The sequence below is a fragment of the Plectropomus leopardus genome, chromosome 13 (assembly GCF_008729295.1).
Source record: "Plectropomus leopardus isolate mb chromosome 13, YSFRI_Pleo_2.0, whole genome shotgun sequence".
Lineage (NCBI taxonomy): Eukaryota > Metazoa > Chordata > Actinopteri > Perciformes > Serranidae > Plectropomus > Plectropomus leopardus.
The window spans coordinates 14,672,814-14,700,154 of record NC_056475.1 but is presented as its reverse complement, the minus strand read 5'-3'; the positions used below and the strand labels follow the sequence as shown (position 1 = coordinate 14,700,154).

Genomic DNA, 27,341 nt, shown 5'->3' with positions numbered 1-27,341 from the left:
TTACTGCAGCAAAAATGTATCCAGGGTCCATTGTTTGGAATAAAAGAATTCAAAACCGCATACGGGTCGAATTTGTTCCACATAAATCCAGTTGTATTACTACAATGAGTGGATTGTATGCTGCAGATATGGTCACTGAATCCTCAAGCACCATCTCACTGCTGTACAAAAAGAGAAAGTGCACTGTGGATATAAAGTTATAAACATAACTTTTAATGACTGCACCTATTTAAATGGTGCAACTTGAAAGATTCTGCATACCACAGTTATGAAATGTTATTATTTCATTATTAACGTTCCATTAGTTCATAAGAGTGAGACTAATTGTGTTTTAGTGGTGGTCCAAAAATGACAAGGTGCCTCATATGCTTCTATAATGTACAATATCTGTGACGCTATTAACTGTTGGAGTTGAAGTGGTGTATCTGTAAGCAGTCCAAAAACTAGTTAATTCCACATTAAAGCCCTCACTTGCAATTTAATGGAACTGGATGCATTTTGTGATGTAAGCCAAATAAATTACCCCTCTGTTGTCTGGTATTAAATATAACCATGGATTGCAACAAGCTTAAGACAACTCTTGATTCAGGATGCTTGGCTGTGGAGAGCACACAAATGTAATCCAATGATGGTAAAACAGCAACTTTTAATTATGTTACATAACTGCCATTATATAATGCAACCCTACAGACAAACTGAATGTGAATTCAATGAAAAAAAGCAATTTTGTAGATGACAAAGGGACTTTTGTCTTATTAAAGTCCAGCATACATGTTTAGAGTTGGTGGTGGTGGAGGAAGATGATGTAGTTTGTGATTTGAAAGAGGCATATCTGTAATTCATCTAAAACATTGAGAAAAAGTAGGATGAGAAGAGAAAGTTGAGGGATGTCTATGAGGGAAGGTAACATGAAAGGGAAAGAGAATGGTCAAAAGGGCAAAGCTTATTAGAGACCAGCACAGAGAACAACCAGCCTTCAACAATAATTACATATTTTTCAAAAAAGCTTCTTTGAGTGTTTTACTTTCATGTACCTTACAGTGGCGGCATACTTGATGCTATACAAGTGGTTCTACATTCTACTGCAACTCTTTTCTTTGTTCTCCAACCTATGGTTGTTTCTATGCTTTTCAGTAGCCTTTTCTTAACTTATTGACAGCTTTAGCTGAAGACATAATGTTTTCAGTGAGTCAGTCTCGATCTCGTGAAAGCGATATCTAAAGAACGCCTTATAGTAATTTCTTCAATTTTGCCACAAACGTCCACCTGGACCAAAAAATTAAAAGATTTGATTTTATTCGTAAAGGTCAAAAGTCAAGGTCACTTTGACCTTGTTTGTCTTATTCGTGTGAACAGGAAATCTAAAAAAAGACTTTGGGGGAATTTCTTCAGATTTGGCACAAACTTTCACTGGAACTAAACAATGAACTGATTACATTTTGGTGGCCAAAGGTCAAGATCACAGTGACCTTGCGCCTTTGTCATTCTCATCAAGGAACTCCTCAAAAATGCTTCACATTTGGTACAAACGTTCACTTGGACTCTTGGAGAATCTGGTGGTAAAAAGTCAAGGTCACTGTAACCTTTTAAAGTGTCTTTGGCTATAACTCAAGAATTGCTGCTGGTTTGAGATGTGCATGAAGCATATATGTTTTCGAATATGTAGCTTCTTTGCAGAAACGTGAAGGCTATACATGAGCTTGGACAGACATTGACGTAGCCTGTAACTGCAGCTTGACTTGTTTGCAGAGGCATACAACCACAAGGCAGTAATTCTACTTTTCACTCTACCGCCTACCCTATATTACTACATTAGCTTCCACAATCTCACTCTCATCAAAACTTATTCTATTTCTCTTTGCTCTGTAATTAATGTGTTTCTTTCCCTTTTGCCTTTCATACTGTCTGGATGACTTTTTCTCATCCTGGCCTCTGTCTTTGAGTTTTTCCCCCTCTGGACTCCTTTCTCATCCTTGTTGATCATCTCCCCCTTTCCCTTAATCTATCATCCCACATGCCCTTGTGATCCTTCGTCTCCTCCCACCCTACTACCCCCTTTCCATCCAGCTCCTTATCTCTCATTTTCTCAGTTCACCTTTCGTTACTTGTGCTCTCTGTCAGCCGTACCTCATTTTAGTCTTGGCAGAAGCCACACTTCTTCTGGAGAGCTGAGCAAGAAAACATCAACTGCTGTCAGAACTGATGAGATGGTTGAATAGGAGATCAATGGTTCAGTGGTCAGGCTGACCCCAGATGTCAACTTCAAAACAACGAGAAAGACAAGAGAGATAAAAAAAACAAAACAGAAATACAAAACTGGAAACAAGGTATACACATCATTCTAGTCCCAGAAACTAAATTTAAAAGGAGACAAAAGAAGACATTTGTACTCTAGTGACAGCTGCGGGAGGAAAGACAATATGCTGATGATATCATGATGGCCTGGAGAATGTGTCCCATTCTCATCCCTGCCATCACCCCTTCTTTCCTCCGGACTGACGAGTCTTGCCTTCGGCTGCTTCCACCATCATTAGCTGATGCCCTGCAACATTCAAACAAGACTTAACGACTAGCTCGTTTAGATAAACCTGTCACTGTGGTGGCTCTGCAAATGTCGTGTTATATGACTAACATTATCCTTGTTGCAAAAGAATAGCTCGTGGGCTAAAGTCTGCATTGCTTTGCTTCCACGAGCTGGCCTGGCCAAGTTTAGCAAGTCATTTTCTGTGTTCTCTGCAACATTATGGCTCCAAATGGTAACATCCCCCAAGAGGGACTTCTTTTTTTGCGGTATTTGCATCCAAGCACATTTGAGGTTGATACTGTCGTTATAAGGGGCTGCTTTGTGTCTTGGTAATTTGTGGAAATCTCATGCAGTGCGACAGAGCCCCCCAGGGAAACTGTGCCATCGTCCAATGAGGTTGAAAAGAACAAAGCTGCAGTTCTGGGGTTCAGTCTGGGGTTGAACATCATGGACAAAAACAAAGATGTTATAACTTTTCTTCTCACACTGTTGCTTTTTCTTGGTGTTATTTTACACCAGCCAAAAGTTTGCATTCCCAGTGGAATAAACTCAGTGACGGCAATTTGTTCTCACTGCAGCAAAGCAGATATACATACATTTGGATGCCATCTGTCCTAGTGTTTAAAAAAGTACCCTTTATAAAGAGTAATAATAATAAGAAGTTTTCAGACCATTTGTTTAAATATTCACTGCACAATATCTTTATAGGAAACAAGTAGTTTTGTGTAATGTGAAAAGAGTCACATAGTAACAAACCCAAAACAAAGTATGAACTGTGCTTGTGTTTTCACACCTTCTAGCTCATTGTTTTGATTTTACAACCTGTAACGTTATTGTTCACATCAAACCGTATTACATCCCCAGCAGCCAGATATTTACAGTGAAAAGGGTTTGATAAAACCACCAAACCCTACCTGCACATCATTAAACTGATAAAGTTAACAACTAGCTGCTAGTGGAGCATTTAGAAGCTAAAGAGTCAGATATTTTCCTCAAGAATTGGATGAGACCAAAACAGAGCTAAAAGGACAGTAAACTTTGGCCTTGTATTCATAGGACAGACAGAAACATGACTCAGAATGAATGCTGCGGGGTTTGCCACAGCAACTTTATGAGGTGATTATATGTTAATGTTGTTTTATATGGCTTGCTTGGCTGCCCCCTGCAAGTATAGAAGTTTTTTCAGCAAATTGTACTTGATGTAGAAGTATATGAAGCACAAAATACAAGGACATGAGCAAAGTACCTCAACTTACCACTCAAGAAGAGTCAATTTACTTTGTACAATAATGTCTTTAATGTTACAGCACATGGATAGACACAAAAACCAGCCAGCCTATCTCAATAAGAAAAAATTAACAAAGGTTTGTATTTTTTGTCACAATACTACCTCACATTACTGAACATTTTGCTGTTATGGACTGGGCATATAAATTTATCTTTGCTTCCATTCAGAAGGTGCTTTTAACAATGGATGGTATTCACAATGATAATGGCAGCTTTGAAGAGTCCAATCCAATAATGACTCCTTAAGCCCTGTTGAGGAAAATAAATGACTGATTTGAATTTTTATAAAACAACCACCCTGGGGTAAAAAAACAAAAATGTATTAGGGTGCCGGGAGTTTCTATTGTACATGAACAGTTTGCAGCCCACATGCAGATGGAGAATGTTGTTAAAAATAAAAACAATGCTGTCCTTGGGCACAAAACCTTTATAACAGAAGCATTTACTTTCAGTGGGTGCAGAACGTAAAGTAATTATCTTTTGCTCCAATTGTGTTTTCCTTGCTGTTTACGCATTCATTTATTCATTTCAATTGAGGGAGAAAAAGGCAACTCACAGATCCTGATACCTGGCCAAGTAATCTGTGGAGTCTCCCAAAGGATAAATGGGGAAAGAGAGACAGCAGGCAATGGAAGAGACACTGAAGCAAAGGGACAGAAAAATGAGCAAGCAGGGAGAGAACTAATAGAAATCTCAGGAGATGTGAGTCCGTGTTGTGCCAACTGCTTAAGAATTTAGAGCCAGGAGAATCAGACGTGGCAGAAGATACTTTGGGTTGTGTGAGAAAGATGGAGTGACTCCTTATTCCCTTTTCGTTGATCTGTAGCCTCTACTCCTCCTCTCTTTATTCACGAAATTCAGTCAAGGATGACAACATTTGTTGGCCAACAAAAAAACGTTTCAGTATCAAATGTTCACTGAAAGGGTGCTCTGACAGAACGTGTAGGCTGTTCCTTTGCATCAGCTTTATTCAGTCACAATAGACTCCAGTAGCCACTGAGAGTCAAAGCACAGTGGTTCTGAGTTGGATTATGTTACGTTAAGAACAGGGATCACTGGTAAGCATTCTCTGATTTGCTGTTTTGTGCAGCTATTGCTTCGTTTTGACAGAGCTGCAAGCTCTTATGTATGATGCAGGGATTGGTCGAATTTCCATTCATTCCTGCAAAAACATGATTCATGGGCAGACTGTTCAATGCGACTCTAAATGGAGTTCCCAGGGAAACAAGGAGACAAGGAGAAGGACGTCTTTTATTTAAAGAGAACAGAGGGTTTGTACTTGTGACAATAGCCAACCACACAATGCTTTTGTTAAATTCAAATGTGTGTCCTAAAACGCAGATGAAGAGAAAAATACAGTATAAGAATTTGAGGAAGAAACAATTGGAGTACAATTCATCCTGTGCCTAAGATTGAGTGGGACATGTCCCCATGCACCCCCCCCCCCCCCCCCCCTGGCCCCCTGGGGGACAAGGTGACAGACAAAGAGAGAGGGAGGGGGAGGAGAACCAGGCAGAGAGAAGGAGAAAAAGCCTCTTCTCTCTGCTCTTCTGCCAGCGAGAAGCAGCTTTATTACATAACAGTCTCAGGCCTTGGCAGCTCACATGCTTTTAAGGAAGAAGCACACGTTCCCCTGCACCTGAAATCTCATGGCAGGGTGGGAGAAGATGGGGATGAGGTGCAGTCTTGAGAGCAGAGGCGTCAAGAGAGGAAGACTGAGGAGAAAAGAAACGAGGAACAAAATACAGATGTCTTTGGAGAGATGGTTGGACTGCTGATTTTGGACGCTTGAAGGCACCAGCCAATTAGTGCAACTCAAAGTGATTACAACTATTACCCCTACTATTTTGTCACTAACAGAAATAACACTAATACTACTTATACTAATACCAGTATGATACAAACTTTAGCATATCTTTTGCTTTTATAAATGCACTGTATTGAACAGAACTATTTCGCTTTATATTGAGGAGTGCAAAGGAAATGTTTAACAACACATCTTTTCAGCAACAGTAGTTTGAAATAGCCCAACATCTAAATTCATTTGTCAAGATATCAAAAGAAAAAGGCCTTGCAACACAGTTGGAATGCAAATTATCTATTTGAACCTGTTTCAACCACTTTAAAGTCTGGGAGGAAAACTACCTGCAGAGATCAAGAGAAAGCGACTAGTTCGAGTGTACTGAGCTGTACTTTAGCACAGTGGTGCTTTGAAGTAAATGCTAAAATGCTCCAATGATGGTGCTAAAATGCTGATGTCAACCAGGTATAATATTTTTCATGTTCACCATCTTAGTTTAGCATTTGTTAACATGCTAATATTTGCTAATTGGTATTAAACAAAAAATAAAGTAAAGGATGATGGAATTTAGCTAGTTATGCAAGTGATAACTTATAACCAAAGTACTGGAGAAATTCAAGATTTGATCCCGGGGATTTAATGGAATTCATCATGTAGATATTAAAATATTTTCTAGGATGAGTGACAATTTTGACCTTCTCGTAGTGCTGGAGAAAAAGTTGGGATCAACAAAACAATTAGGATTCATCCTCTGGGAACCATGAGTGCCTATACAACATTTTATTTTAATCTTTTTGGTAGATGCATAGACTGTTTTAGATAAGTGGGCTTAGCTAGGTTGTGGCCAATTGGTTCGAGGACGGCAGCTTTGAGTTTGGCATTTTTGTTTTGGCCATCTTGGCTTTTCAGAGCCAGAAGTGACCATATTTAGGCATAAGGGGGAGCTGTGGATGAGGGAGGTGTGGGTCTGACTTAGAATCCTGAGGACGCCATCTTGGTAGCAACTTATCAAACACAATGTAGCCATGCTCTAAAGCAAACCCTGCTTTATCATCTATCTTTCTCTAAATGGCACCATATACCATATACCTCAACAGATAAAGTCATTGGAAAAATGTGTACTGAGATGACGCATCAAGAGAGAATTAAGGTCATTTTGTCATGTACTTGTATACAATCAGACTTATTTTTACAACCAGTGGAGTCGCCCCCTGCTGGCTGTTAATAGGATGGCAAGACACTTCCATATTGGCTTTTCAGACATGGAGATAACCCTTTAAATAGTTGTTAAGCTATTTTACAGGACAATTAAAAACTCTGACCTACTAGTGGTTCTAGAAAAGTTAGGGTTGACCTGAGTTAGGCGGATTTGTCCTGTAGACTGTCCAAAGTTTCATAGCAGTCCATCTAATAGTGGATGAGGTATTTCAGTCTGGACAAAAGTGGTGGACTGACAGACTAATATTTGCATCCCTAGAGCCAGAAAAAAAAATCCAACTAGAATTTGCATGCATTTGGATGAAACATTTGAAACATATGTTCAAATATACTGGAAATTTGGAATGGGCCACTTTACATTTTTCTGACTCATCAGTTACTTTGGAGTTACTCATCATTAAGAAGTGGAATATAAAGCTTCATGTCAGTCGCAAATATAAACTCTGCATCTTTCAGGGTCCTGGACCCCCTAATGCAGGGTTCGTCCTATCCCAAATGGCAGTGCTGTTTTATGTTAATACACCTAGTAACTTGTACATATCCTATATGTTAGTTTTTAACTAAGTCTGCTTATTTATCTATTTACTTTTTCATATGCCGTCATTCATTCAGTGAAACGTGCCCAGCAAGGCTCTTATTGAAATGTATACACATAACACATTAAATGCAGTGTGAGGGAACACACATTCTGAAATTGACACATCCTTAAATACAAATGCCACATGATTTTTTCTTGTGATGTAAATGATGCAAAAAACCTTTAACTTTACACTTCGACAGAGATTTATGGGTCTCACTCTTTCCCTGGTAATCCATAGCACAAGGACAGAGGTATAGTCACAACTTTCATTTGTTTTCTTTTTATTTAAAGACTAATGCAGAGAATCAGATTCTACAGGGCCATATCATAACCAAAAGAAACAAAAGAAAACATTTACAGAAGGTTCACCATTTCATCTACATCCATCAGAACCCTTTTGACAGTATCATTGAACTACCAACACATTCTGGTGTAGTGTATGTGGGTATGTGTGTTTGAGAGTGTTTTGAAAGTTTGCGTTTGTCAATATCCATATGTATACAGTCTCACTCTAATTTCTCTTACCCTAATCAACTTTTGTGCTTTAGAAAAGTAGTTGTTTTTTTTTTACATTTCAGTGAAAATCAGAACATATTTTGCTTGATAAAAATACAAGAAAAAACTCCAGTAGGTATCTAGGAATAACCAAAGACTCAATGTTGAAAAGCAAGTGCTGCTGGGAACTGCAATGGACCTTGCATCAAACATAATGAAATAAATGACTGATGTGCCTACAAATGTGATATTTACATGTATGCTCTGCATATGAGTGTGAAGGTAAAAGTTGGAAGCTCATGATTGCACTGTGCCTCATATTTCACATTCTCTCTCTGGAGCATCAAATGTAGCAAAACCACAACTGGCTCAAAAATATTTGTGAATGGTCTATAGCATTTGTTTGATCCTGCTCGGAGTACAAGATAGAGGCTTTGTGAAGGTATTCCAAACAATAAAGTTTATAAAATTCACTTTACTCTGTCAAAGTCAAAACTCTCTGGCGCTCCCTGTAATATCTTTGAGCTTTGGAAAGCAAAGGATAAACAAAACGGTCTATTTAGCAAAGTAACATTTTCACCTGCCTCCATTTTTGTAATGACAACTCAAAAAATATACAGAAATATTCTTAACAAGGTGATCTTGTTACAGTTTTGCTCCTGATTTTCCAGTTTACTTCACTTTATTGCATGTCTCTGGAGAAAAAGTGCAATCAACAATGAAAGCCATTTTCCCTTCAACCACCGACAAATCCAAAGCGCAAACAAAAGAGATAATCCAGTGTTTTCTTTGATGTCACCCTGTATAGCCATGGTTGAAAGAAAAAAAAAAGCTAGTGGGTGCGCAGCTGATATAAAAGCTAAGCTTTTTTTTATTTCTTTTTTTTTTTAATAATAGCTTGTAAATCTGAAACACAATGGTCAGGGAGAGAAGGTCAATGATGTGGTTCAAAGCTGTCCTTGCATAGCACGAAGCTGACTACATAAATGTAATGTTATTGTTCTTCTAAATGTGCAAAATGCATAACAATAGGTTGATAATACAAACAATATTCATCATCATCTTAGCTAATATCTTCATTAATAGAATCAAATACTGTATGCATTATGTATTTTACATATGTATATATATTTTTTTTCTTCATGATAATAAACATACATACAATAGTTTAGAATTCAAATATCTTTATACAACTCTTCACCCTGAACTTTGCAGTTCCTTGACCCTCTGCTTGTAGGTTAAGTGGCTGTTAACGGTAGACCGCTTGCATATGCTGCAAAGACATCCACCATTAGGGGATAGGTTCAGTATTGGTCATAATGATAATGCAAATAATAACAATAGCAACAACCACCAATCTCATTTTCGTTTCCCTCTGGCGATAGTGGGATCTCTTCACCCCAGCGCACACACACACAGAGAATTCTGCAGGGTTCTTACATGCCTTTTAGCCTGTTCAGTGCCCTGTAAAACATATTGAAAAAAAGCACACCCAGAACCCATTATGCAGTACGATGCACCCCCACTCCCTGACAAGATATGTTGAGATTTTATGAAACAAGGTTAGAGCGCGAGCCAAAGGCTTCAGAACCTAAGATGGACACACAATGCAATGCCTGTTATCTTTGACCAAGTCTAAATAATTCCTAGTTTTCGATGTATATCGATGAAACTACAAGTAGAGAGGGGTCAGTGTAAAGCTACAATGGATGTTGCCCCCAGACTGAGTGTCAGGTTCAGGTCCTAAGAAAAGCCCTTGCTAATTAATATTGCTACATTAACAAAATTTAAAATGGACTGCTCAGAAACCTCAACGTGCCACATCAGAGAAGAAGCATGTCCTTAAAATGTATGTTTTTGTAAGAGTTGAAAGAAAAAAAAGAGCAAGCAACGTTCAAGACAAAAACAAAAGAAATTCTTTTCACATTTGTGTTAGTTTCTGTTGGTTTTTCTCGGAAGAGGGATTGACATCATGCTACAAAAATATATTCATCTTCGTCACTATCGTGGAACTACAAGACAAGTCCTCTGTGCGAAACACAGCGCCGGCTAAAGCAAGATTACAGTGCCACTTCAACTCAACGTCTCCTTTCTCCCTTTGTCTCTTTCTGTCTCTGTCTCTGTCCCTGTCTCTCTCTGTTGCTCACCAACAAGCAGCAACAAATGAGTCCAAACGGGCATGTGATACTGAAGGCAGTGTAGCTGGTACTTTCTGAGTGTTATGTCTCAATTTTCAACTGAAAGGAGATGGGGACTATGGCAAAAAAGGGTCAGGGGACACAGTGGGATGGAAAATACAGATGCGCCATCAATCAACAAAGTAGTAGCCATCACAGCTTCAACTCTGGAAATGAAAAAGGCACTTCTCCTCCTTCTCAATGTGCCCCGCCCGTCTTTAAGCGATGTCAACTGCACTTTGCTAGAAATGGCGTTTTGGCAAAGGAGGCCCCACCATAAATAAAACAAACCTCCAAAAAAGTAAATAATGAGTGCTTTAATTCTAAATGTCAAATGCACTCCAGGATTCGAGATGATTTTTACATTCTTCCTCATAACTAGCCAATCTCAGTTTACACCGTTGATGTTGTAGTTGCTGTTGTTGCCATCAGTGTGTACACATACACACAGTTGAATAATATTTAACTTCAGTGTGAAAGCAGCTTTGAATGGAACGCGAACTTGGCGAGAAACAGTCACTTAAGCGTGAATTAGACCAGTATATACTCTTTTGTAGAAAGTATCGTGAACAGAAACAAAAATAAATTAAATTAAAAAAGGTTTACTTTTCCATGTATTCAATAAACATACCCTTTAGTTACACTTTGCAAAGCTTAAACATAATATTGACATCTCTAACACTTGGTAATATTTACAACGCTGTGAAAGGAAATTAATATTTTCAATGCTGAGCACAAGGATGATTGGATTTTTGTATTGTTTTTATCCCTAAATAAATGGTGTGTCCACTGAGACATGTTTTATTGCTATTGCAGAAACCCTAACATATTTTGAAGAATGACATAATTAATCTCATAAAACATCTACAGAGAATTGAAGATATTTTGACAGAGAATGAGCGTAGCATTTTTGCTGCTGATATCAAATAAACTAAGCTATCAGTCGATGTTGATTTGTCTTTTGAATAAATAAACATAAATGATAAGATGCCCTGCCCATGCATATACACAAGTGCCTTTTACCATGTGTGTGATTCCATGTTTAAATCAAATAGAAAACATTGAAAAATAAGAAAACAAACATAGAAACAAAAGCCCCTTAACAAGTTTGGGCTATGTGCAGTTGTAGAATAGCATTCTCTTGGCTATATATTTATAGTAGCATTTTCTTAGTAGCATCACCCGAGACCTGAACAACACCCTTTCAAAAGTCTGTATCATTTTCTTTCTTTTTTTTTTTTCTCTATTTTGTTTTTTCAAAATCTTCAAACTTTAGGTAAACATAGAAGCAATGCAACAACTGGGAATTCAAACCAGCATGGACACCATGTTTGTCTGAAAATAAACACCTGTTTTAGGAGGAATAAGAAAGAAAATGAAAAAAATTACAGGTATCATTTGAAAGGAATGAAACATGGATTAGTGTGGGATCATCCCCTGCAATTTGGGCTTCTTATTCAAGTAGGTCGCCCAGTAGACCAAGTTAAAGGTTCCAAAGAGCAGAGGGAAGGCTATTCTGGCAATCCTGTCTATCTTGCTCACACTGTTAAAGGTCTTCTTGGCCTCGGGAGGCTTGGGCTTTGGCTCCTCCTTGGGCTCAGTTGGGGGTGGTGGGGCGCTTTTGGCAATAGTGGCCAATCCAGGGTCCCTGGCAATATTGGGGGCGAAGGCTGTAGCAGTGGCAGCTGGGTAGGCTGTTGTGTTGTTCTTCTTAAGAAGAGACTCCTTCTTCTTCTTTTGCTGATTTTGTTTGTTGGGGAAAGTAAAAAGGATAAAATTCAGAGTCATTATACTTGCATTTAAAATATTTTTGCTCAGTGATTGATGTGAATATGTCAATCAGCAGCCGGGTGAATATTCCATTAAAATAGAGTTGAGAAATGTTAATCCTTTACTTCTGCATGTTTCCAAATAGAGGCATTAAACTCAGCAATCTAAGAATTCTTATCAGGTAATTTTTTTCAAAAGCAGCTGGAGATTGCAAAGCACGGTGCTGCTAACTGCAGCACGAAGACAAGTGGAGCAGAAAGCACGAGATGAACACTAAACTATTAATGTTCATGTCATGTTATTCAAATTGCATTATCTATGAGATGAGCTGGCAAAAACAATTAAATGTTCCCTTCCTGGCTGGGCTCCCTCAACAGTTAAGTGCTAACTGCCCTGGTTCAAAAATAAATAAATCTATATTTTTTTTATTATATTGTTGGTAACTGGTATCTGTTCTGACGACGGGTTTTTCCTTTCCAAGGTATAAGGATTTGCCTTTTATTGTCAGGAGGCATTATTTGAGTTTTGTTTTGGTAAAAACAAGAACAGCAACTGAAGAAATGGGGATAATTAATGCAGTCATACACCAAATAATTGCTTAACAAACTATGTTCTGTCAAACCGTTTGTCTATTCTATCGCTTTGTTTTCTTTTAGAATCTCAGAGTACAAGCACAAGTCCTCCAACCCATACAAACACATATGTTGTTGGGTCCTGCCCTGTAATACGATCCACAGGAGCAATTCCTAAATTACAGTGTGATTTCATCACTACTAATCATAGTTCAACACTAGAGCTGAAGCCCAGGGTGTTATTGTAATGACACCAAGTGTAGCCTTTTGAATTATATCGTTAGGGAGAAGGGGTTGGTGGTAAATCGTGAGTCATCCCACATGCCTGAGAAGGGGGTCAGCGGTTAAGTTTAGGCAACAAAGTTACTTGGTTAGGCTTAAGAAAAGACAGACTAACGAATAACTAATGACTGACGTGACAAATTACTCGCAAAACGTTTATATGGCTTGTAATGAGCTGCTTGTACAAATGACCTGTGGTGTCATTTTTGTGTGCGTGTGTGTGTGGGGGGGGGGTTGTCTCTTCAGCTTCAGTTACCTTCTCTGGCACGACACTTTTTCCATCCCAGGCGTAACCCCTCTTGGTGAAGTAGTTGACTGTGGCAAACTCAATGAGGGCCGAGAAGACAAAGGCGTAACAGACAGCGATGAACCAGTCCATAGCTGTGGCGTAGGCCACTTTAGGGAGAGAGTTCCTGGCGCTGATACTGAGTGTGGTCATGGTCAGGACAGTGGTCACTCCTGCAGGGAGACAGATAAGATGGATATGTGAAATCTGATCAAATCTCAGACAATTCAGTTGTTGATTACTCATTAATTTGTTTACAAAGAAAATATGTGGAATATTATGCAATATATCAAATTAGAAGAATGAAGCACTATAAGATAAGTAGCTAGACACAACCACCTCCATTCCTTTGATAAATTAGGTGTTTTAAGAGCACGTAGAGCAGGTGTACAAGAATCAAAAATGTGATCCAGTAAATTCTATGTATGGACTATTTACATTAAAATAAAGCAGGTACCATCATATAGGGACTTTGCAGGGCATGTTTTTTTTTTTTTTTTATCAAGTGAGCAAGCAGTTCATTCACATTAATCTATGTGAGCAGCTGATACAGCCTTGCAGCTTGTGCTTTTAATAGACTTTGAGAGGTAGAGATTTCCGCAGCTGCAGCTGGAAGATGCAGTTGGCCTCAGAGATACATACTGCTGCTGAGTAATACCAGGCAAAATAGGCTTTCTGTCTAAATTTGACCTGCACACAAATGCACAAGCAATGATGGAGCAATGAAAATGCATAAATGAATGCAGTTTAATGCATGTTTTTAAGCAAAGTGCCTCATATTATGAGTGTCTGTCAAGCCTGGAAAACCAAATCAGAAAGCTACAACACGAGCCATTAAAAGCTGAGATGAGGCGCTGTACGAGGGAGGGAGAGGAACTGGGTCAGAGCATGTCTAACGATGCGGTGCTCATCACAGAACAGGCTACTGCAGATGTTTACACACCAAATAACATCAGCCCATGCAGCAAACAATCCACCAATTCAGCCCGGGTTACCATGAAGGCAGCTGAAGAACAGCTGGCTTGCACAGGAATAATGAAATATGCAGAGAGGACCCTCCCAGTCATGTGGAGAGAGATGTTTATGTAAAAATCACACATGTGCATGACACTGCCACATACAGATGTTCATGTTTAAAAGATCCAGAGACATTCCCATCCACTTAAAGTATCTTCAAATCCTCTGTGAGCTTTATTTCAAACTTCAGAAAATGATTATCTTATCTGAGTGGTGTCGTTGGAAATCATTCCTTAATACTTAGTAAATAGTACTTTGCTGAGCATCTTTCAGTCAGTACTGCCGAGGGTCTACTTCATCCATCATCATTTTGCCAGACAATTTTTCTTTTTGTTTGGTACAATTCACACAGCAAATCTCCAACCACTTTCTACTTTTGTATTTGCTTCATGTTAACTTAAAAAATGTCGAAATAAAAATAAAAGACTACCAATAAAGCTGCTAAATACTGGTAATTGATAGTTAACTTAAAGGGACAGTTAACCCCCAAATAGGAAATACATATTTGTCCTCTTACCTGTCATGCTATTTATTTATCTAGATTGTTTTGGTGTGAGTTACCGGGTGTTGGAGACATTGACCATAGAAATGTCTATCATCTCTCCAATATAATAAAACTAGATTGTACTGGGATTAAGTTGCCAAGAAATACATTTGGAAAACTCAACAGCAATGTCTCTTTCTAGAAATAATGGCCTGGTTACTCAAGATAACCCACAGACCTTGTTGTGAGCAGTTTAATGTTGGAACAATTTTCTTTCCACTGAACTACGCCTACAAACTGTATCACTGTGCATCTACTCAAAGAGGCTTCTGTTTGTGACAGTGCCAGATGTAAACATCAATGTTGTCCTCCTCGGCTAAGCTTCAACAGGGTCATGATTTCTGGAAAGACATTGCCGTTGAGTTTTTCAAATGTATGCTTTTGGCACACATAGCACCACAAGCCAAGTGCCATTTGGATCCATTGTATGGGAGAAAAGGCAAACATCACTACGGCAGATATCTCCAATACTCAGCAACTCCCACCAAAGCAATCTAGACTAATTGACACCACAATAGGTAAAAGGAGAAATATGTATTTTTTTATTTGGGGTGAGCTGTGCCTTTAATATTAATTATCTTATATCTACCTTTATGTTAGACAGGCCCTTGTCTATAAAAGTATTATTTATAAATATTAGAAGAACATTACTCAAAATTAGTCACATCAAGCTCACAAGCTTCTTGATGTAATGTGTCAAAGAAAGGGTTGGTGAATTGTGAATGAAAAAAAATGTTTGCCACCATGTAATATCCTCTAATATTTGCTTCAACCATAGCTTTAAAAAAATGGCTTTTGAGTTCAGTCAACTCCTTTAAAAAGAAAGTTAGTGTTTGTATTGGATTAAATTATATTGTACTGTGCTCCTGTTATTGCATCCACCACCTACAAGCAAAAAAAGCAGCTGGTACTGAGTTATTACATGTGTCCTGAAATGTTTCCCTTCAGATTTCTGAATTCTTCTCCTTCTTTCTCCTCAGTTATGATGAAGTGTTAAGTGATGAATCACGGACTCCTCATCCTCCCACTCTCTTTTCACATGCTTTTGGCATTGCTGACTTGGTGCTGTGACATGAAGCATAAAGGATGATTATTGTGTTCTCATTAGTCACAGCCAAATAAATGATTGGTCATTAGCCATAACTGAACAAGACACCTCTGATAGATTTACTGGATCGGCATAGTAGGTTCACAGGGTGCGTGGTCATACATTTCTGATATTCATTGTGACTCCGAACAAAAAATAACAAATAAGTAGGTCAGGATTATTCATTCTAATGTAGTTTATTGTTGAAATTAATTTCTAAGCTTTTCATTGCGTGCTCTTTTATAAAATTTCCCAGATAGATTTTTTTTATTCAGTGAGATTAAAAAAGGATATATAAGAATAATCAAGAGTAACACTTGCCTTATCACACATGATGTAATTGCACTTTGCATGAGCACTGCTGAGGTGTAAAATATAAGAATCACTTTTTCACTACAGTATTTTTACAGTTATGTTATGTCACAAAATTCAGACATTACCATGTTCTGCACTGCCCCGTCTGCTAAGCAGGGCATTGAAAGGTTTGTTGATAGATTGTTGTGGGAATACATGGCAGCAGGAGATATGAAAATATTAAAATAATGCCTAGTCAACTTCATACCAGAATTTCAGTAAACATCCATCTCAACCCAGAATTATTTTAAGTCTCAGTTAATTTGTATTATCTAAAAAACACTTATAGGAAATGATACCTATTTTTTTAGACACGTTACAAAACATTTATATTAAACTTAGCTGCAAGTGTTCACTGATTAAATTTGTTTTCCATCAAAGAAAAAAAAAATAAAAGAAAAAAAAGAAAATGTCAGGGCAAATAGAAGCATTTGATTAAGGTTAGAAGAAAAACTGTGGTGTTGTTTATAATAAATCAAAAGTGAATAAAGAATGGAACCTATTGGCTATCATCTGACAACAACAAAGCCTCTGGAGGGGATATTATATATATCTGATATATATTTCTGATCTTGTGTAGCCAGCAGATATTGGATCCAAGATGTCCTTTTCCATGCATCTGTCATTTTGGCTAATCTCTATAAGCAGATATCTGCATATGAGTACAGATATATTTACAAAAGATAGCATTTCAGATAATGCATTCAATTTACACCAGAAAACTTCCAACAACAAAGTCTTATCCTGTTGCCTTTATCTTCTGCATACATATGCTGCCAGTGTACCTAAATTGTGGCTCCGTATTCATTGCTTGCAGATGTAACTTGTGCAATCAGTGCATACAATGCATCACACAAAGCTGCAACTTGACTGGAAGCAACCAGATTGGTGTCACACTTTAAATCATTTTAGGTATGAGAACAGTGTCTTGAGATTTGCGGTGGAGTATAACTCTAGCACCAAGGTGTCACTGCCTATGAGGTGGGTGCCAGAACATTCTCCACTGGAGAACAGCCAGTGCAAAGTGATTTTGCCAGCAATCATGTGTGCTTATGGCCTCAGCAGGTGCTGGAGCATAAAAGCACAGCACCTCACATCCATCGCTTCTGTAGAGAGCTGCGAAAGGTGTTATGGGAAACTATAAGATAACCCAGATACATGTGTGGGAGGGGGAATAAGACCTATAAGCATATTTAGAGATGGGTACAGTTGTAGGAAGGACGGAAAGGCAGGTAAGGGAAGGCGAATGGTAGGATGGGTGGCAACAGAGCGGTGTCAATCTGTCAGGTATTTTGCTTGCCAGAAATTCAGTTAATTCTGTGGGGGAGGAGGAATGCAGCACCACTGGGTATTACACAAGTCCTCACAAAAGCACCCCAATGCTTGGAATCATATATACTTTACTGTGTTTGACAAGCTCTGTTGTCATGGAAACAAGTCTTCCAACTCCTCCAACGTCTTGATACCACAAGAGAAAACGAAAAAAGAAAAACACTTGATGTTAAAATTTGGAAAGATGCATAAATTTAACTAAATGTTGGCTTGCTCTGCTGCTTGCACACATGGTTATGTTCTAGGGTTATATGTGTGTATTTATGATAGTCTGCATGTTTCTAGGTTAATGTCTATAGCCACTGTTACACTGCCTGTTCAAGGCGGGGATATCATGCCATTATGGTGCCTCGCCATATCTGTATTTGCGGTATGACTGCAGAATGGGGGAACAGAGCGGTCTCACCTTTAAGCTGCTATGGGAGGTAGTAATAGTGCCAAAATGGTGTCTGTATAAACAGGACAGCCAGCAGGTCGGGATCATGGGCAGGATGTGTGTGACGTTATGATGACGTATTTTGTGTGCGATCCACCGCCAGAGATTTAAATAGCAGCTGTTAGCAGTTAGTGGCTAACTCAAAGAGGAAGAACAGTGCCTGTAAAAGTCCGTAAACTGGGAGAACAATGCCATTCAGGAGCTCCTTACTCTCTGAGCAGGGGACGAGATCAGCTGACATATAACAGAGAAGATAAATGATTGTTATTGACATGTTTATGCAATTGTTATTGTTTGTAAAACTGTGCCAGCGCGTATGTGTATGTCACAGGAGAGGCCGACGCTGTTGTGTTAAACATCATGCATCGTTATGCATCTTTTGTCTCAATGATGCCGGAACAAATTAAATTAAGAAACTGGAGTGGGATGATGCCACCATCATTTGGTCTGTGTAAAAATACCTAAAGAAGGGACTTAGTATCAACCTTATAGTATGCTCTCTAAAAAGGCCTCAAGTCTGTGTGATGGTCAAGTGTGTGTTTCCAACCTCCAGGAAGAACAGTTCCCCTTTGTGTCTGTTTAGTGTTGGTCCTACTTAGGAATAATTTAGAACACTAGTAAGCTGATTCATTAGAACATGACTCCAGAGCTGGTTTTAAATGACTCCATTTGACATGTTGTAACTAATAGACTTGAGGCTTTGAAGGCTGTTAATGAACAAAGTCACTGATCTGGAAAGTTCTAACTGGATTAATAGTGGTGTAACTCAATTCTTGAGAGTCCCTTCCACTCAATTTAGCTCAGTGTGCACAAGCACTGACACTTGATTTATATGATATATATCTTCTAACAAGGTTTCTGCCGCTGTTTGCAAACTCACTTTCAAATACACACACACATACACACCACATATACAGGGTGATGGGGGAAAAAATGTCAAGATATAGAGAAAGATGGTGTGAGAAAGCAAATTTGGAGAAACTAAATTAGAGATTTAAGGTGATGAATGACAAGGTGAGGCAAGACTATTTCAAGGTGGGAAGGCTATCACTGCTGCCTCAGGCAAGGAAAAGTTTGATATGACTACACACAGGCAAACAGTCCAAATGTGCATTTTTGGAGAATGTGGGGCAGATAATGTCCACCTGGTTAATAGGTTTCTGACTCAGCGAGGTAAAGCTTATAGGGTTTTGATTTAATGTCTATCAGGGTAATCAGTTTGATAGACATTTAGTGCTCGACTGCCTGTAAGAAGCTGCAGATTAAAAAAAATAAATTGTTCCAGGCATGGCTAAAAATAAGCGAATAGGCTTTTTGAGCTCAACTTTGTTTGTCCCTTAAGGTCAAACTTTTTTTCTGCATAAGGTGCAAAGTCATTGTTTATAATTATTATTGATTTTCCTGACAATTTATTGTCTGCTTGGTTGGCTCCAACTTGAGCACTTGATTGACAAGCCCTGAATGACAGGCTTCAGCTAATCTGACCAATCTCAAGCCAGTGAGTAAAATGTACTGCTCAGCCATTGGATTGCAGCCAAACCACAGATCTCAAATCTCTGTGGGGGAAAGCTAGCCTTGAGGAAAATGGCTGTGCTTCTCTCTCTCTCTCTCTTTCTCTCTCCCTCTCTTTCTACTCGTATGCTCCCTGGTTCCAGGCAGAATTTGCCTCTGACAACATTTTGACTGAGTAGGCAACCAATCAAACGTGACAATCAAAATGTGGGACGAGGTCAAAAGTACATAGTGAAGTGGGATGCCAGTTCACTCAAAGAATACATAGTCCTTTATGAGTGACTTAAACCCCGTGCACAGGCCGGGTGCTAAAGAGGTCTTGCAATAAAGTTGCTGTAATGAACTGTTTTACAAAGCATTCATTGGCACGCTAAACTACACTTGAACAAGGACAGTGTGGATAACATTTGTTTTATGTTTAAGCCTTTAGGTAAGCTTTTACAAGACTCTTAGACGACTCTTGTATGGATATACTTTGGTTTCTTTTTTTTTTTTACAGTTAATAGTACTTATTATCTGTAGTACATAGACTTATACCGTTGATGTACAGGTAACCTTTTCAAGTTCTACAATAATCCTTTTTTAATGCGTAATTTATCTGTATGTGTTTCAAGTTTAGGGGAGACTCATGGGTATCCATAGAACCCACTTTCATTCACATATCTTAAAATGAGAGTTCAAGGGACCCCTTTGAATATACTCATGCCATTTTTTAAAAAAAATGTATCCTAATGTTGGAGCATTCTTGAGCCCTCTTCCTAAAAAAAATGCCAACATGGTTCATGCGCAGCACAGCCTTTTGAAGACAGTAGTATTGGCTTGCAGTTATTTTTGCCAGGGAGGGCCAGTTGTATCGGGGGGCCATGGACCCCCCTTGAGGGCGCCACAGGACTTTAAAATCACAGACAAACACTTTGTTGCGGTAAGAAATAACATATTAAGGAGGTATTGAAACACTAAATGTCAGTGTGTACCACCTTGAGCTTTAACTCAGCCTTGACTTTTTCAATACTTAGTATTTAATAAATTATTAACCTTTCTTTTCTCTATCCTAAAAATTATGATTTTTGTTGTTGTTGGTGGTGTTGCTCTCAGTCAATATTGTCTGAAAAACTAATGAAATAAGTCTGGATTTTGACAAAAACACAACAAAAAACCCGGTGCAAAGGATGTAGGGTTGCCTGCATGTATATCACAGGTCATTTTAGTCTCATTTGAGTTATAGGGACACTTATAAGAAGGATTTTATACTAATAGATCAGTGAGAATACTATTGTTGTATAATTTGTAAAAATTGTTGATGAATGAACATGATTATTGTGTAAGGAGTTGTCAAACAACTTGCTGTATTCCCTCAACCAGTCTCAAGAGTGATGCTGTCTTTGTTGGATGTCTATCAACATCTCCACTGTGCAGCGGCTACTAACTTATTCATGCCTTATCAATAACTGAAGCCTCAGGGGGGCCTGACTCAGAAACACATTCCATTCAGCATCACAACGTCACCTCTGATTTACATAAATGAAGAAATAAATTGACATGTTGATTGGCGGGTGAGTTAAATGACTGTGCCAACACCACAGCTGTGAAAACTGTGCGACACACACACACACGCACGCGCGCGCACACACACACTAAAATATATGTTGTCAGCTAGTAATCATGAATATATGAGCACCCACCGGCACGCAACCAGCAAATGCATATATAGCAAACAAACACATACGTCGACAAATACGCACTCTCACTTGTGTACATATGCAACCAAACTCTAATACACACACACCCACACACACACAAGGTGTTATTCCTTAATGAGCAGATACATTAAACAGCATCATCGGAGAACCAGTAAATACCGAGCCAATCGCTTACTGAGGAGAGAAGGAAGCAAGATAATCTTCTGAGCACTGCTGTCCCTGACAGCTTAGAGACAGAGAGTGAGAGAGAGATGGAGAGAAGAAGTGACATAGAGCACCATATCAGCACCATCAGTGGCTGTTTCCTTTTTGGTTTTCATTTGGACTGCAAATAAATACATTGCCAACAGTTTTCCACTACACCAAACTGGCTATAAACTAATCAGCCTCTTAATCGGCACAATGATAAATAAGATAACTCTACCCACTGCTGTGTTTTTAAATTGCCTATTCATCTACAGAGAAAGCTTTCGGAGAAAAAAAAAAGATTGAGTGCAGAGGCTGTGCTTCATAGTCACAATGTAATTTAAACAGTGTTTTCAATGCCGCGTTTGCTCATGTTAATGGGCTTTCTGTGTCAGATTTGGACATCTGTGTTGGAAACACAAATCTGATCACATCTGTAGTAATAAGAGAACACATAATATTACAGTAGTTGTTTGTTTATTCTTAGTAACAGTGCAACATTTGATTCGTGGCAATTCTGTTCGCCAATGAAAACAAAGAGAAGTCAAGCTGTGAATAGTCTGAGGGAGGAATGACTAAAGTACATTTATGCAATTTGTGCAATTTAGTAATTTGTCCTGCAGTAAATATGATATTAAAAACAACATATTTTCTTTAAGGGTTTTTATGGTTTGTTTTTGTATTTGTAGTTCTCTCTTTAGACTTGGAATATGTAGCATTACTTTGTTTGTGTATCATGCATCTGTTTAAATAATGGCTTTTGTCATGCATACATAGTTAGATAAATGTTACTTACAGTTATTTGACTAGCCATAATGCTTGCGTAATATTTTACACAGGTGTGCAGTAGTTTGTGGGGGTACAACTGGAGAACAGTGCGAATTGTAAACTCATGATTAAGTATGAGGGAAGAAAAGTGTTTTCTTTTGTCTGCATCAATTATGGATTGAAAAACTTATTTTTCCTTTGAAAATCTAATTAATGACCACTGTGGGCATAAATGGTGCTTGTCCCTACTTCTCACAGTGAATCCCCTCCATAAGGATTCTCATTAATTTTCTCATTTATTAGAGAATTGTGACACCTACATTTTGAAATAATGGCAGGACATTAAGTGTGGACTCTCATTTGTTGTATGAGGAGCATTCTGCTGAATATTCATTCATTCATGCATGCATTTGGCGTTAATGAAATTCTAAAGTGCTGGTCTGATTATCATTTTGGATGCATGGATTATTAAACTAATTTTATTTTCTTCATGCATAAGAGGTTAAAATTAAGTGACATATTTATTACAGCGAGATTTCATTAATCATTGGAATATCTGCCCCCCTTTACACACTTTAATCCTAAAATGAATCCTTATTCAGATTTCATTTGCGAAGGAGTTACTCAAGCTGCTTATCAATGGTCAAGTGTTGGTCACAACTTGTTCTTGTTCTCTGGTGATGGTCCATGATGCTAATTCATGGACTGATCACAAGAGTGTTTGATTAAAGAGACTGTGATTGGATGTATGTTCGTATGGATCCTTGCGAAAACTTCAATGGTGCCTTAATGTAACACAAATGAAGGTGAATGTGTGAAGAAAATAGCGTAGCACTTGTGCCATGTTGTATATGTGCATTTAATATCTCCCTGTGTATTTGATCTTGTCCTTCTGTCGCCTCTACGTTAGAGCCTGTGTCAACATAGCATTTTTTTTTCTCAGCGCCAGCATTTCTTGCCAATTGTTCCCAATGAGTAGAGAGTATATGCTGTCGCTTGCGACCGCCTAGAGAAAAGCGCCGCACCCAGCGTCTTTTTTTTTTTTTTTAGAGCACTCCGCCTTTTTTGTGTGGCTGCTCCGAGTGCTTTCAGCTGAAAATCTCTGAACTTTTCAGAAAGGCGCTGTTGATGTCACTACTGCTCCTTTAGTTAGGCTACTGTCACAACAAAGACAGAGAAGCCCATTTGTGGGAGCAGATCAGTCGGCGGACACTAAATACTGCTGGCGACTGTTGAGCTTTCATCACTGTATCGTTGTAAGCTTGTTGTTAACTGTGTACTAACATTCTGCATCTCATTAGCTACCACGCTAACATTAATACCAAGATATTATTGTGATCAAAACAAAATCCACGCACAGTGTGTCATTGTTAAAAAGCACTGTTAGGATGAAGCACTCCCCAGTGATCTGTCGCTGTGATTTTGCCAAAGAAAAACACTTTGTGGACACAGGCATGTGACTGCATTGTGCTGTGTTGGAAATGTTATAGCTCAGACGTGTTAAAATCATCATGATTTTTGAGTAGGAGTCACTTGGGTTCTTATTCAAACTATAAAATTGGAATCACATGAGAGACTTCAAATTAATACATGAAATGTGTTTTTGTGTTTATCAATGGCCTTAAACTGTTCCTGTCAAGCTGCCTGTCTCAAAAAACAACAACTCCCGACATCTGTCTGCATCACATCATACTTACAGAATGTTCTCAGCACCATTTACAAACCCAGCTCTTAAAATAATCGGCATATACAGTTGCAGCTACACAAAGGGAACCAGAGCCGCTTCCACGGAAAACGTGGCAAGTAGTGAGATTTTAAACCTCTGTCTAACATGATTAACACGATTCCTGAGTTCACTCTGAGTATTTCCAGGTAGCTAGTTATTTAGGTTGCATTTGGCATATGATTCACCCCGTTGAAGACATATTGTATATTAGAGCTTCTCTATGAAGACAGCTCAGTGTACTCTTTCATCCTAATAGCAATAGACATATGTACAATAGTTTGATATACCACATAAATCCTTGACTTAGACAATAGCCAAAGGATTAAGATGGCAATGAAAGATCCTGATTGTCGGTTACATCTTTTTAATGATTCATTTACAGCGATATTGACATTGTAACCTCTGTGAAGAACAGCCTCATTCATCTGCTGTCTCAGATGATGCATATTAATCACATGAATGACCTACCTAGTATACTTGGATGCTGCGCTGCTCTGCGCCTTCATGAAAGAGTGTACATGTGTTTATACAACTGTGTGTGTGCGCACACGCCGCATTCATGTAATCTCACAAAGCAGAACCAGCAATGATAGCATGAGGGACACACACATGCCCTAGATAGTTGTTCGAATCTAATCTAGGCCATCCTCATTTCCCCTCGACACGTGACAAGCACCGCAGGTAGCTAGCTGTGACACATGGAGACATAATTCACACAAACAGACACCAAAACATTGCAGGAAGAGTAAAAAAAACCTGCTGTAGACTGTGGAGCTGCAAAATCTGGTGCCTGTATAATGTTTCTGTGAAAGCTCTTAAAGTAGTAGGCCAGGGAAGACACTGACATCCATGAGAGGAAGAGAGAGAGAGGGAGGGAGAAAGAGATAGGAGAAGAAGAAGAAAGAGTGGAGGGTGAGGTAACTCAAGGACATTCTGCCTGCTGCTGTGCTTTGCTGCTACAGAGCATGCTGCAGACTAGCAAGAGCTTTCCTTTTGGGCGGTATTATGTAAGACCTTAGTGTGACAGACAGACAGATACACACCGGATACACACACAAACACACACATACACAGACACACACAAACACTCCACTACACACATGCCCAGACACATGCACACAACACACATAGGCCAATCAGTGCACACAAACGCTGGCAAACACTTACATCACACACAGGCCGGCACAAACACACACACACATTTGTGGGGAAGCATTCAGAGCACGTAAATCTAAATTCACAGAGAGCCTTGTGCTTGAAATTCTACTGCAGCCAGCCACAACTGATTAAAGCTCTTGTTCACCTCATTGGTGCAGAGACAGAATAGAGCAGAATAGAGCAGACACATTGCACAATGGCGTTCGGAATGAATATGCAGTTTTTAAATCAGTTTTTATACATTTGATTCCATGCAAAGCTTTGATACCTGAACAAATCGGCTTTTTTTTTCTTTCAAAAACATGGGAAAGGGGTGATAAGCAACTTGACAAGACTTGAAAATGCCCACAAGGAGGGGCTAAAAAATATATTGTTTTGTTTCTTTTTTCTGTAACATCATTTTAATCTTATAATTAAGATTATAGTGGATTTTCAGATCATTTCCTCGTCACCTTTTACAAAATTTTAGCACAGTTTGTGGGACATTTCTTACCAAATTGCTCTTTATGTTTTCTCCTGAGGTTTTGTAAGAAATCACACATTTCCTCCGATTTTAGAGGCTTCAATGCTAGTGAAAGGCATCCGAATGCAGCCTAAGAAGAGTGATACCAAACCAGGTGTTATAGGGCTAAAAGAGTAGTTTGACATTTTTGCAAATATATTTATTAGCTTTCTTGCGGAGAATTTGATGCAAAGATTTATACCACTCTGTAATAACTGTGAGGTTGCCTGGCAACCAGCAGAGACACCAGTAAGACACTGTGCCCGGCCGCTGTTTAAATTGTTACAGCATGTTGTCCTTATTTCATACCTTTTTGTGTACAGATTAACCAACCAGAGACAACAGGTAAATCAGTGAGCTTTTGAGATGTTTTTTGACTTTGGACAGAACCAGACTTTATACTGTGCTAAGCTAATCACTGTCTCGTCCCAGTTCTCATCTACTTTTCATCAAAGAAAGCAAATCCACCTCATGAAATGTTGAACTCCTCCTTTAAATGAATGTTTTTTTTTTGTGTCTGATTATTCAGACAGTCATTAAACTCAACATACTGTGGTACCGTGAGTCAATTGATTGAGGACCCCATCCTTTTTTTTTTCTTTTTGTTTGAAAGCAGCCTCCCTCCCACTGAGGTCTCGTCTGGTATTGCAAATTAAGACGTGTTATTCACACTGTAGTAAATACTGACAGCAAAGACTTTTTTTCTTTTTTTTTCACATCTTGGCGCAAAGAAATAAAGCTGCACTCCAGGGTCATTGACAGCTGTGTGTGGAAAAGCTGTATGTCTCACAGTTGCTTCTATTGAGTTCAAAGCAAAGTGTATTTCATTTTAAAACACTCAATGGAAACGTGTTAGAGTCTTTTATCTTGGATCAAAAATCCAAATACACAGGTCATATTTTTTCATAGAAGGGCAGCAAATTATTCTGTAGTACGTTATGTATTTTTAACTGAAACGGATTTCAAATGGTCATGTATAAAATATGTATTAGTGCATTGGGCTGATATAATTAATTGCCGCAAAGTGTTATATAACCTCATTATGGATACTAGAGGTAATTACAAAATAATAGGTTATACATATTTTCTTTTAAATCACAGTGCAATGTTTTTAGGCAATTTAAAACTTTAAAAAATAGAATTACCTAAACCAGCATTCTGTTATCATCATTGATTCTTAAAAAACAGCAATAACCATATTACAACATAATTATGACATTAAGAGGCTGTTACCCCCTATGGGTCCTCAGAGATATTTCAGGGGGCTGCCAAAGTATTGTTCAATTTAATTTAAATTTAAAAAAAAAAAGTCTGAAAATACACATTAATATGAATCCAACAATATTGGCAAATATAAATTTGCCTATTTGTAAAATAAATAGATAAATTCTTAATAATAATAATAATAATTGTCCCATTTTTTCATGGTTGGCTAATTATTAAATCTTTTTGCAGTCATGTTAGCTATCCAACGCTTAATCACTGTGTGGCAATTTTCCATAACAGCAAGGTAAAGTAGCTAGCTAACACTTATATACTATCAAAAAATTTTGGCCAATTAGCTGCATTATTATATTTCAAGTTTACGGACATACTTTTGAGCCACAGTGGATTATTTTGTAAATTTCCATACAAGTGACTTACAAACCGTCCACCTCGGAAACAAACATAATGCATAACCATATGAATCTGACAATAATAAATAGTTTAGTGTTATATGCACCATAAAATAAAATGTTTGTACATGGCACTTAAGGCTGCCCTACACCTTGTTGTAGGACCAGTTTAATATTCAACTCAGTTTTATACAATATATGTAGTAGAAGGTCCCTGTTCTGTCCCTCTTTCACCTGAAAAATGTGTAAGACCAATATAGAGGAGATTTCTTTTTCTTTTTATCATTGTTTTGTTAAGTAGCCCAGGCACTATATTTTTGAGAGAGTGCCTGATGTCACACCATCATGTCGTCGTATTCAATTTCCAAGAACAGATTTAAAAAACCTTCTGGTGATGGGCTCATCTCTCAA

The 27,341-nt window shown here is 38.4% G+C and overlaps 1 protein-coding gene across 3 annotated transcripts in view; it reads right to left on the bottom strand.

The window, feature by feature from the left end:
* Positions 1-9,108: 9,108 nt before the first annotated feature.
* Positions 9,109-27,341, bottom strand: part of gabra1 (gamma-aminobutyric acid type A receptor subunit alpha1) — a 35,446-nt gene continuing 17,213 nt past the window's right edge. For all 3 annotated transcript variants that reach the window (XM_042499192.1, XM_042499193.1, XM_042499194.1), the window contains exons 9-10: positions 12,963-13,165; positions 9,109-11,822 (exon numbers count right to left, since the gene is read on the bottom strand). In XM_042499192.1, the coding sequence (XP_042355126.1) occupies positions 11,502-11,822; positions 12,963-13,165 (524 nt within the window). In that variant the 3' untranslated portion in view covers positions 9,109-11,501. The remainder of the gene's footprint in view (positions 11,823-12,962; positions 13,166-27,341) is intronic.